Raw genomic sequence first — 13,444 nt, 5'->3', positions numbered from 1 at the left:
TTTTTTTAACATAAATTACAATTTTAACAAAAAAAATCGCATAACTCAAAGAACAAAACAAAATTTTGTTCTCAAAATATAATCACAAATGATTTAAAAAAAAACGTTTAATATTTACCTTGTATATACATGCTGTATTATAAAAATCGTCTCAAGCTATAACCCCATTATTTTTAAAGATATGACAATACTTCTTGAAACAAAGTTGAACAGTCTCTTGTCATTTATTGTTTAGCATAGATGCTCAATCAATTCTGCTTTCTGTTTCAACAGAAGTGACATTAATTTCAGTTTTTTAAACGTAACACCCTGTATATTTTATTATTTTTGGATTCCTCATTAAATTGTCTTTCAACAAGCTCACTTACTATTTATCACTAACTTTTGATTTTAGGCAATTTGAAAAGAATAGAAGAAAAATAGAACAGTTTTATTTATTTTATCTAAGACAAACAAACGATTGATAACAAAAAACTGTTCAATTTTGAGAAAAAGTATTATAAGGTCTTTAAAAGTAATGAAATTATGGCTTGGGGCGTTGTTTATAATACAGCCTGTATAAGGTCATCAGTTACAATAAATACGCATAAAAAAAATCAAAAAAAGTTCTGAATTTAGAATTTTTTAAACATTTTTTCTATCTTATCTTACTTGGCATTTTTCTCTGGGGCGCGAGTTATGAACCATCCTGTATTTTATGAGGTTTTGTAAATTATAGAATGTGGTTTAAAAAAATACGAAAAAGTATTTGAAAACCCATTTGAAAGACATTTATTTTCCATGTTGTGTGGCTTGTTTTCGCGCCTTCCCCAAAACGCTATTTGTCTGAATAAGTATCACTAAACCCAATTTCTTTGTCACACAATCGGCTCTCGAGTGGTACAAAAAGGCAAGCTTTCACGTCTTTGCCAACAAAAGCTCTTTTCAATAGACAAAACCTATCGAGACACAAATGCCGGTTTATACATTTTTCACAAATTCACAAGGTTTGAGGTCACGCTTCTCACACCTTCGCCTGGTTTTCGCTTTTGTGGTCTCGTGCCCGTAATCGGATTTTAAGTGGCTTCTGACCACACATCCGAATTTGGTCGGTGATAGGTTATCAGATGGGCATTGAGACGTCTCGATGGTATTCGAATCGAGTGAAAAAGGTGAAAGGTTACGTCGTGGGTGGTGGGTATGCTTTGTACGAGTGCCGAACGCGTTTTTACGTCATCTACACTTGATCAAACAACTATTGTTCTGTTTTGATTGATTTCTTCGGCCGCTCTCACAATATTTGAATTCAGAACGAGATATCATCGACGCACTTTTCGGACATTGAGACTATCAATAGCTTATTAACGGAGAGATAGTCGGAGATTGCGGCATTGTTGCAACATTGCGGATTTTCTAAACAATTTAACACAACGTTTGTTGTTTATCTAAATAAAACTTTTTACACTTAAACGGTTTTATCCCTTAGTCAGGTTTTGGTTAAAAAACACAGGCAATTATAATATTCGCAGCTTTCTAAACCAGCAGATGTATTGTAAAGTTAACCAAAGCAATAAATAATAAATACTATCCACCAATTTCACTCACAAACTAGAGCAGCAACTGAAATTCTGATTTCCGTTCAAATCATGCAAAGTGAAGTTTAAAATAATCATATTACATTCTTGATCAATTTTTTAAACGAAATTTAGGTTATATTTTGTTTTTCAAAACTTAAACATTTTTGATCTAAATAATTCAGATTTTTATAAGAAATCTTTTAAAAAAAAAATTGTGTGCCAAAAAATTAAAAAACTATGTAATTGATGAATAATAAAATACTATAGATATACGAATAGTTCGTTTTTTTATAAACACTTGTTAGTTACAAAAGAATTGGAAAAACTATGCTGTATTACTATAACTTTAAATCAATTAATTATGGACCAGTTGTGTCTCCATTTCACCCTAGAGGTTGAATTATACAGAATGAACAAAAAGTATGGAATTAAGTGTTTTTTTATTATTTCCCTTCAGAAAATAATAATTAATAAAAATTATAGTGCTATAAAAAATGTGATCGTGTTTGAAGAATGAAATTTTGTTTTCTTTTTGAGCTATGCGATTTTTTTCAAAATCAGTTAAAAAATTTTTTTCAAAAAAAGCAAAAAAAGATTGATTTCTTACTTTCTGTTCACTTGGTATGTATCGTCCACGTATCCAGGTATCGTCGAAAATACCGTTACTTGTCACATGCGACGTATCCTAAATGGTCATTGACAAACTCACTGGTGAGAATAAATCTTATAATACGTGAAATTTAGCATTTGACACTTCTACCAACTTAACAACACTTTAACAATTGTTTATAAAAAACGAACTATTCTAAACTATTGTGTTTACAGTCTTAGAGTTGAAAATTGCCCTAGTAATAGAAGAGTACAGAAATACTGTAACCGAGAAAAAAACTCACACATTTGTTATTAGCAAGAATGTTATTTAACTCCAAAATATTGGTACACGGTTTGAGGGTCACTGGAATTATTTCCTTGTTCAGATAAAATTGTATTGTTGCAACAGATAAAAAAATCGTATCCATGACAATGAAAGAGAAAAGTCACTTCCTAGTTTTGACACTGTCATCATTTGATTTGCTTTTGCTTTAGTTTTTATCAAAATTCGAAGATCTTCTTTCAGCGAATGGTTGGTTTCCAATACGTTTGATTCGTTTTTCTTAATTTTTCTCCAAATTTATGAACACGTATGGCAAAATATTAAAATAATAAATTGGTTGTCGTGATTATGATTTATGGTGAAACACAAGGTAATGATACTAATGGCCATTGTTGCAGCCGAAGAAGCACTTCTCAAAGAAATAGTGTAAAATGAATAATTTCCTTTAACAACGTGAATTTTTGAATATCATCTCATTTAAGTTTCAACCTCAAGACCGCAAACACCCTGTATATCTATAAAAATGTAATCTTTTGAAAAGATTAAAACTTTTGTTTTGAGTTTTAAAATTAACAAAGTTTATTTTTTTTTAATAGAAAAATGCTATGAAAAATATTTCGACACAAAAAAATTAATAAAATGAAATTTATGTCTAAAAATGAAAAAATAGTATAAGGTGACCAACCGTCCTGATTTAGCCAGGACATGTTTAGCTTTTTATTGTCTTGTCCTGTATTCGTTTATGTCTTAATTTGTCCCGATTTAAGAATAAACAAATCTTAGTGTTCAGTTTTTTGATATCTTCATTTGCAGCAAAAACAAAGTGTCTTTCAAGTTAAAAAGTTTTCTTTTTGACGTCATTTCAAATGTGGTTATTGTGAAAAAACTCTAAAAGTAGAAAAACTGAAAGTAGAAGCACTTAAAAATCGCTTATACTGACCAAATGAAATATTAATTTGGCTTATATAGAAAAAAAATATGTTTGCAAAAAATAAAGAGACTTTCAAAGCCATACTGAAAATTTTCCCCCTTTTTAATATAATATTTATAGCACTGTTTTGGTTTAGTACGATACGCAAAACCGTTTCGTACCTACTGGTCTTAGTATGAACGCAAAGTAGAAAAAGTACATAACAAACGAGAGTTACAAAAATTAAAAAACTATGCAGTGCCTCCGCTGCCGGCAACGGCGTCCGTACCAGCTGCTGACAGCGGTGTTCGTATCAGCTGCCGGCAATTTTTTTTTTAGGTTTTTCTGCTAATATCACTTTTTTGTTAATTTCACTAGCTATATGTTTGAAGTTTAAAATAGTTTTTTTTAAACAATACCAATAATTTGCGACTAAAACCCTGTATATTTCAGAATTTAGGTATAGTTTCTACTAGTAGGTACAACTAGTATAAACATTACAGAATGTAAATTAAATTATTTTTGCTTTTTCTGATCGTTGCTATCATCTTTTAAAATTTCGACCTATGAAACTGTGTGTGTATGTATCTATAAAAAAAAATTAATATTTTATTTTTTGACATTTGACCTTTTCATGTCCATTTAATGTTACCGTTACCAATGATCTTGTATATGTTTTCTCATAATTATTCAGTAAAGGTACAAAAACTTTGCCAATAAAAGCTTCCAATAAATGTTAAACATAGTTACAATTCAGGATACAGTTTCTTTGTTTCCTCTTCTAATACCCTGCATCAAAAAACATAAAATGATTTTTCTAATAATAAATAGGCTGAAAGTGTAAAATTTAAACCCGCATAATTTGTATAGATAGAATTTTTTTAACATTTTTTCTATGTTCATGGTATCTTTATCTTATTGGCATTTTTTTTGAGTCGCGAGTTCTGAAATATCCTGTATAATATCAGTGGCTGAGTCGCTGAGTAGAAGAGTCGCAAAAGAACATTTTAACACTGCTAAGCAACATTTCTTCCATTTCTTCTAAACCCTAAATTCATTACGGAGTTGTATAATTCACTTTTACACCGATTCTTAGGTTTAATGAAATAAGAAATCATTAAAATTTATTACAGAGAGTGGATATGAAAATGTTGTCAACATATTACTTACCAGCTATTAATTTTTGATGAAAACGCAAGAAAGGTGTTTATAAATAAATTAATCGGTTGGACAGATAGCTGACAAATATTGAAGTTAATATTCATGAAATTTTCAGAACATCCTTGACCAGAGTTAATCTGAGCTGACCTAGAGTTACAGTAATAAAAAATAATTTAAAATTTATCTGTAACTTTATTTGACAATAAAAAAATCAACAACCGACATCATCAACATAAAGAAAATTGTCAAAACATTGACTTTGACAGTTTGAAATATCAAACTTTGACGTGTTTGGCAATGATATTTAATTGGCAACTATTTTCCCTATTTTGTTAATATGTGCCACTTCGCACACATTCGACTACAAATAAATAGATGATATGAAAATTGGCAAGTTTTAGATCTTCTCTCTCTATGTTGTTCAACGTTGCCAATTTAATTCCGGAGTCGCAGCTCACTTTGATAGGAAATTATAAAACTGCAACTACAGGGTGACCCAGCGGTTCGTGCACGCTCTATAACTTTTTTTCTATCCAAGTTATCGACATGTCGATGTAGGGTTTATGGGGTTTTGTAAAATTTGTACGATTTTTGCAAAATAAGAAATGTTGATGGTTTTTTTTCTAAAAAAAAAGGAATCGAGTAGGTTGCTGTCGTAAAATTTGACACTTTCGTGTACTTTTAATAATTGTACACATCTAATTGTCAATAATGAATTTCACTCGTGAAGAATTAGTGAATATGGTTTACTGTATTGGTGAAGAGCACAGAAATCCTTTATTAGCAAGCAAAATGTACCGTCAGAAATATCCTATCCTAATCGTTCGATAGGCAGAGGAGGTACTATTCCCAGGCCCGCACAATCTCCATACCTTACTCCCATCGATTTTTTTCTTTGGAGGTACGTGAAAGAAAGAGTTTCCAGAGATCGTCCAACAACTGCAGATGATATGAAAAACAGGAAGCCTTCCATTCAGTTGATGGAGCAATGCTTGCTAGAGTTCGGAGCTCATTTACTAAAAGACTTGGTGGAACATGGCCTATTTGAGCAGTTTTTATAAGTAACCTTTTCTCAAAATGTTTACATTGTTTTTTTTTAATCATTCTTTCCTATTTTTGTAAAGATTACTAAGATTGTTTCCTTTATTGTGATGTACTCCTGTTTCTATTACAATTTCATTTTATTGAAACACATTMTTTTCAGAATTGCATAGATGTGTCAAACGATAACGGCCTACTCGATTTTTTTTTCAGAATAAAACCATCAACATTACTTATTTTGCAAAAATCTCATAAGTTTTACAAAGTAGACCCCATGAATCCTATATCGACAAAGAGCTAATAAAAAATGCCATGCAATGATGGAATAAAATATAGAGTGTTGTATTTAAAAAAGTCGAGTTATTGCCATTTGTATTTTGTCATTTTCAATGGAACATCGACTCCGAGTTTGTCTTTATCTCAGAAGACGCGCTAAAGCTTAAGGAATCAACAGGAAAAAAGTTGGTTAAATTATCTTGAATAGTTTTGACGTTATGAATTTTTTTGTGGGTCGATGCACGATGTAATTTTGACACATAAATTGGCATAAGTCAAGTTTGTCTTTATCTCAGAAGACGCGCTAAAGCTTAAGGAATCAACAGGAAAAAAGTTGGTTAAATTATCTTGAATAGTTTTGACGTTATGAATTTTTTTGTGGGTCGATGCTCGATGTAATTTTGACACATAAATTGGCATAAGTCAAAAACTATTGCAGGTAAGTCTAAGAAACCAAGATGCGTTATATTGACAATTTAGTGGCGAATCCAGAAATGTAATAAAAAATATTTTTATAATGTGCCTCATTGTTGTAGCTATTCTTAAAAAAAAAATCATGTCGATAACTTCGATAGAAAAAAAGTTGTTGAGCATGCACGCACTCCTGGGTCACCCTATATAAATTTTTTAAATTGTTTAATACTAATGAGTGTCATTTGCTTTATTTTTCAGACGGAGTATCGCCTGTGCTCGGCATGTGGCGAACCGATTAGCGACAAGTTCCTTTTGGAAGTTTCCGGGCGTAGTTGGCACGCGAGATGTCTCCGGTGTTGCGTCTGCCAACTGCAATTGGACCGTCAACCCTCCTGTTTCATCCGGGACCGAGCAATTTATTGTAAAGCAGACTATGCAAAGTAAGTCTTTCGATCGATTTTCAAACTGGTCAAAAAACGCTTAATTAAAACCACCAAACGCCTACCGAAAATTGTAAAATGTTAATGAAACAATTACCGAATACCGAAATGAAGGCAGCGACATGCTTTACGATACACTGGTGTTCGAAAACATGAATTTAAAACATTCCAAATTGAAGTTCAGTGTAAGTCGCGCGAGGAGTCTACGGGACATGGCCGTTCGCGTGTCTTTTTGAGCGCGGCTCGAATAAAAATCACTAAATTAGGGAGAATTAGGACTCTCATTAAAAGATACACACTGAGATTGCTCCCGAAAACGCGTGGGATGGAGCCGAGCGATGAATATTCAAGAGGTGATAACACGCCTAGAACGTGTATCAAATATTGCTTTTTCGTCGTTTATTTTCAAACTTTCCAATCGATTTTTTTTCATGAAGATGATTGATGTCCGATGGAATTAGGTAAAACGTAACGGTAGATGTGATTAGGAACAATATGATATCAATATCAGTGAATGGATCTCTCTTTTTGGTATTTTATGTTCGGAAGATCGATATTGCAGAAGACGATGACTTGAGCATTCTTCAATAGTATGGACCTCCACGAAGAAATACTTTATTGTCTTAGTACTTTTTCTTTCCTTTAAATTGTTTCCCACAAGTTAAAAAGAGCATAAAATAAATTATGTAACTAAGAATGTTTAAACATTTGCCGGTTCAGAGACTCAATAATTGCCGCTTAGTTAAACACAACAAAATAAACTATTTTTTTTATTATACAACTGAATAATAAAGTAAATATGTCGTACAAAGATAAAAGCTACAATTTATTGTCTCAAATTCATTTGAATTTGAAAATATCTAATAAGTTATCTAAGTTATGACTACCTAAAAATAAAACAGTTTTGGGAGGCAGTTATGTTAATAGAAGAAAATTAAAAATTATATCATTTCCTTAAAATACTGATCGTTACTTATACTTTTAATGGGATCACTGATGTTTTAAAATTTAAATGAAAAAGCCAACGATCTATAGTTTGTTATGCTTGCTTTCAACCATTATGTCTATCGTCGTAATTAGATTCATTAACACAAATTTTAATGTTGTATACACTAGAACTCGTTAGACAAAATGACTATTCTTTTGGGAAAAGTGAACTATTGTTCTGGAATATTAGCACAGATGTGTAAAATCTCCAAATTTCATAAAGATTTTAGAAATTCTAGAAATTCGTCATTGTAAAAACAAGTTTTTAACAGATCGCTTTTCTTCATTCGATTATCAACTCTATTATTCATATCAAAAATTGCAATTCTCTTAATTTTTTATCTTCTTTATTAAAATTTAATTCTAGAAAAAAATACCAAGGACTATAATTCTACGTTGTTTTGCTGCTTTTTTTTTATAGAATTTTAGGGCCTAAAGTTTTTAACATTTTTATATAAACTTATATAAAATTATATAAAATTTGAACCAACTGGTTCAAATGTGTTGGGCCAACTTACGAATGGTGATAGAAGACTTTCAGCTATAAGCCTAAAAATGTAAAATGTGTAAAAATTCAAATTCAAGATTACATGATCTGAACGGCCAAAAATTTAACCTAAAATATAACTTTTGAAGAGCTCAGAAAAGACTCAGCCAATTTTTTTGTCATGAGAACTTTTAACTTATTTGGATGTCTTTAGTCCTTTATCACCATCCATGAGAGGTCCGAGACTTTTGATTCAGCCTGTATACAGGGTGATTCTTAAATAGACCTACAAAGTTTTATCACATCTTCCTCAGGATAAATGGAGATATACCTTTTAGGGGCAAAACCCCCTTGATCCGTGCCACTTACGGCGTTTATGAATTGTTGCAATAGTCAAGTACGTTAATACCATGGTTACCACTACCTGTGCTAACACATCAGTGGCGTACGCTTTACTTGGAAAATAAATTTAATAAATTTTATTTGAAGAACGTTTAAACAAAGAATTTTTCAAATATTTTTTCCAGCATGTTCTCATTTGATACTACCAAGGATAAAATTTTGTCAGTCTATTTAAGAATCTATTTAAGAATGTATAGGGCTAATAATTTTTCTGACTTGTATTTTAGATTCCTGCATATTTTTTTACTATAAGCTAACTATGTATGTATGTACAGTCGTGTGCAATATATTTTGGTCGACAGAACTTGTTGTGGTATAATTTAAAATTGGTTGCATAATGTCTGCAATAAAATAAAGCCAATCGACGTTTAAACTATAGCTTTTTGAGACAGAAAAATCACAAAGCGTAAATTGTAAAATTTCTGTCATTAGAAGAATAATTTTTTAGTGACATTGACGACTGTGTGTAAACTATGTAAAAACAAATCATTTTTGCACTTCATTCAAAAATAATAATTGTCTTTCAATACAAATTTTATGAAATTAGAAGATTTTTTCTAACTCTTGTAACAAAAAGAAAATTACCTAATTTTTCGATCACCTGTAGGATTCTTAAGATTTCTCAAATCATTGACTAATCTTTAGTGGATGCAGAAAATCATTCATGTTTTCTTTTAAAATTAATTAAATAAACTGCCTCTCGTTCACGTTTCCGACCATTTTTCGTAGCAGTCGCCTAATTGATCTTCGTATCGTGATTTATTGATATAAAAATTCATTCAACGGCCGCGAAGATAATAACGTCGTATTATTATATTATCATGGGAATGCTGGGAACCTGAGCTGGAAGTTTGGCCATCGAGTATAATAATGCGCGAGATGAGTTGGTCAGATGTCACTATGACGGATGACAAATGAAAACGCAAGAAGTGCGAGTCACTCAGATACAATATGCTCACGGTTTATTGTTCGTGTGTGTGGTAGATTCTTCAAGTTGTTGGGATATTTCCCCCTTATCCGTCTATCTTATAAACACACACACACAGCTTATTCAAGATTTATGATTATTTTAATTATGCGCTCACTATGGATGATAAATTCTATTTAAATTTATTATTACCTGCACTCGCTGCTAAGTAATCATTTATACAGACTATTACTCTAATACAATCAAAGATATTCATCTTCATCGATGCGAAATATCAAATAACACTTATGGAAACCCCCGCTTGAAAGCAGAGTGCCTTTTAATAGTGTATTTTATGTTTTTAATGTTGGTGACAATGCCGTTAGAAGTAAATTACTTTCAATATTTTTACCAATTTTTCGAACTTCCGGTGTCGTAATTGAAAACATCTTGAGAATTTATTTCAATAAATGTCAGTTTGAGTTGAATTTTCCTACGCCTTTATGAATATTTCCCACATTATTATTTTTCTCTTTACAAAACTCTATAAAAAGTATAAATATAGAAAAAATTGCAGTTATATCTAAGGGCTTTTCCTATTATTTTAAGACCTATACAGGGCGCCAAAACTCGCATCCTAGAGAAAAATATCAAGTATAGGATGGAAAAAATATTTTAAAAATTCTATCAAAAAAAATATTATGTCTATTTGATGATCTTGTATACAGGGTGCGCCAGAACTCGCGCCCCAGTGAAAAATGCCATATGCCATAAGGTAGGGTACCAGGAACATGGAAAAAATGTTAAAAAAATTTTATCTATAAAAATTTCGAAGTTATGAGGGTTTAAAGTTTGCACTTTGACTCCATGTATGTTTTTTTTCCAATTATTTAGTAAAGGTACAAAAATTTTGGCATTAAAAGCCACAAATAACATTAAACAGAGTTTGTTACAATTTAGCATACAGCTTCTTTGTTTCCTCTTCTAATAACCTGTAGCAAAAAAAAAACTTGGAAAATTAATTTTCCAACAGAAATGAATAGTCAAAGTCTCGTAACTTCGAAATTTTTATAAATAGAATTTTTTTAACATATTTTCCATGTTCCTGGTATCTTACCTTACATTATTCTCTGGGTCGCAAGATTTGGTGCACAGTATATATTTTTTCCGTATTTTTATTTCGCATTCTAAATGCTATAAAACCATCTTTTGTTTTTAGATTTCGTTTTACTGGTTGCCAAGTTATGGACATTTTTTTGCAAAATTTTGAAAATACTTGTTTTGACTTAAATTCTTTTAGAAACTTTATTAGGTATTAAAAAAATAAAATTAAAATTTTGCACGTTGGTAAGAAAGGCTTTACTTCATCGTTTATTGTAATTTTTGATTTTGTCATTCAGGGGGCGAACAAAAAGTGCAATTTTCAAACAATCACTTAACATTGTTTTTATTTCAAGTCTAAACCCCCTATATTTTTTTATCATATTCCGTATTCTGCTATTAATTTTAATTAAATCTCACAAGTAAAAAAAATTCAAGAATAGTAGAAGGACGTGAAAATAGCTGAAAAGTATTTAATTATTTTTCATTTTCAGAGTTGCATGATAAATTTGTACATTTAATTTTTGCCAAAAATAATAAAATAATTGTCAAGTCACTTGTCTAATATAATATCTGTATGAAAATGGTGATGGTTACATTGAGCAAATTTGTTAATTCACTATATTTTTTGTTAGAATTTTGTTCATAAAATATCACTATTTATATCATTTTATAACTATTATTTCTTTCTCTTCAGTTCATTATCCTTAAAAAAAATCAGTAAGCGTCAATGTAAAAATTATCTTTTAAACATTTCAAAGGACAAATTGTAGATTTACAAAATGCAACTTAAAAGAAGGAGAATTATTAGTAAAATATTAAGAGAAATTGAAAAAATATTGGGTGTTAAATTAAAAAAACTAAATCATGATTCTTGAAAGTTGCATAATTTAATTTGAATACGATCCTGGAATAATGGAACTCTTTGTACCAGGAGAACAGAAAAGTATGAAACCAAAAGTTTTTTGCTTGCTTGTGTAATGGTATAATGGTTTTTCAAGAATAAAATTTTTGTTTTTTTTTGAGTTCTGCAAAATTGTTTATTTTTTCAAATGGCAAACTCACTATAAAACTTTTTAGGTTTACATACGCTATGATCTAAGGACAACAAAAATATCTAGATTTTATTCATTTTTTAAAGAAAAAAATTTTCATACAAGTAAAAAAATCGCATAACTCGAAGAAGACAAAACAAAATTTCATTTTCGAAGAACACGATTACCTACATTTTTTATTTTTATTAATGTTATGATTATTTTTTGAAGGCAAATGATTTAAAGAATTACGCTTGTTTATATACTTTTGTGTTCACCTGTATACACATTTCAAAACAATTTAAGTCGTTGAAGATTTGACTATTGTTAATAAGACAAAATGTGATTATTTAAAATAATTTTTCATTTTTTTTTTAGAAGTTTTGGTGCGAAATGCTCTGTGTGCTCCCGGGGCATCTCCTCCAGCGACTGGGTGCGCAAAGCCCGTGACCACGTGTACCACTTGGCCTGTTTCGCGTGTGCCGCCTGCCACCGGCAGCTCTCCACCGGCGAAGAATTCGCCCTCCACGAAGACCGCGTCTTGTGCAAAGCACACTACTTGGAAACCCTGGATGGCGGCACCACCTCCTCCGACGGTAACCTCCCAGCCAGTCTCCCCCCTTCATATAAAACTCAGACTTTACAGATGGCTGCGACGCCGAAGGCTACCACAAGAACAAGGCGAAAAGGGTGCGCACCACCTTCACCGAGGAGCAACTCCAAGTGCTCCAAGCCAACTTCCAGCTGGACTCGAACCCCGACGGCCAGGACTTGGAACGCATTGCCCAAATCACGGGACTGAGCAAACGAGTGACGCAAGTGTGGTTCCAGAACTCGAGGGCGAGGCAAAAGAAACACATGCACACAGGGAAGATTAAGACACAGAGTAGGTTTTCTTCCGAGGTTTTTTTGAATTGTTAAAATGAGAATTTTTGTAGTGCACAATGCCAGAGAGGATAATGGGTTTGGACGGCACATAAATCTACATCTGACGTACTCTTTCCAGCAACAGAATAACTCGAAAACGTCACTGTTTGGACAACCTGGTGAATATTTTTTTATTTCTTGAATTTTTTTATATGGGTTTTGTTGCAGAATCAGCTTTAGATGATCTCTCACAAGAATCTACGATGCACTGCATGCAGGGTGAAGTGTAAACAGCTTTATTAGTTGGAAATACTTGTATTGGAAACCTCCCAATATATTACGTGATTTTTTTAAATGTACTATATTTAGTTTTTATTTTATTGTTAATTAGTCTTACTTATTTATTTCGTTATCACTGTATAAAAACGATGGCTAAAATTTGCTATAAGAATTAGCAGTATATGTTACTGAAAGTTATTTACTTGTTGTAAGTGTAAAATAAGTTTAATAAAATAAATAAAAAATTAATTTATCTTTATTTCCTGAAACTTGTTTTAATTGATTCTTCTTTGAAGTCTTTAACATAAAAATGAAAAGTAATTTATTTATTAAATAACTTTGTTCGTATGTAATATCTGTTTTGAGATGCCGAGTCCAGTCAAAAAGATTCAAATTTTTTATTTGTATTGTTTATCAATTCTTTCTTATAAAATAATTGCTTATCAGCAAAATGTTATAATTATAAATACACACAAAATATTTGTAAAATTTTGGTAGATTTAATAAAAGTCATTTTTTCATTCTTAGCAAGAGATTAGATCGTACAGTGATGGACAGTGAATTTCGTCCACCCAATTTCCCTGACAGATTAAAAGTGTAAATTAGTCTTTAGGTTTTCTTAACCTTTTTTCAGAATTTTGATTAACGTTTGTCATATTGACAGAATGTTCGATGCTTCTTGCTAGTTTTTACCTTTGTCCTTTGAAA

The 13,444-nt window shown here is 31.2% G+C and overlaps 1 protein-coding gene across 2 annotated transcripts in view; it reads left to right on the top strand.

The window, feature by feature from the left end:
* Positions 1 to 12,953, top strand: part of LOC123014612 (LIM/homeobox protein Awh) — a 36,830-nt gene extending 23,877 nt beyond the window's left edge. The window contains exons 2-6 of one of the 2 annotated variants that reach the window (XM_044413815.1): positions 6,491 to 6,672; positions 11,969 to 12,186; positions 12,237 to 12,476; positions 12,529 to 12,636; positions 12,686 to 12,953. In XM_044413815.1, coding sequence (XP_044269750.1) covers positions 6,491 to 6,672; positions 11,969 to 12,186; positions 12,237 to 12,476; positions 12,529 to 12,636; positions 12,686 to 12,747 — 810 coding nt within the window. In that variant the 3' untranslated portion in view covers positions 12,748 to 12,953. Of the gene's footprint in view, positions 1 to 6,490; positions 6,673 to 11,968; positions 12,187 to 12,227; positions 12,477 to 12,528; positions 12,637 to 12,685 lie in introns of both variants that reach the window. The other variant, XM_044413814.1, reaches the window with a different exon arrangement.
* The last annotated feature ends 491 nt before the right edge of the window (positions 12,954 to 13,444 follow it).

This window comes from Tribolium madens, unplaced genomic scaffold (assembly GCF_015345945.1).
Source record: "Tribolium madens isolate multiple individuals breed KSU strain unplaced genomic scaffold, Tmad_KSU_1.1 Scaffold_97;HRSCAF=244;Tcas5.2_LG3a, whole genome shotgun sequence".
NCBI lineage: Eukaryota > Metazoa > Arthropoda > Insecta > Coleoptera > Tenebrionidae > Tribolium > Tribolium madens.
Note: the sequence above shows the minus strand (reverse complement) of the source record. Positions and strands in the feature narration are given on the sequence as shown.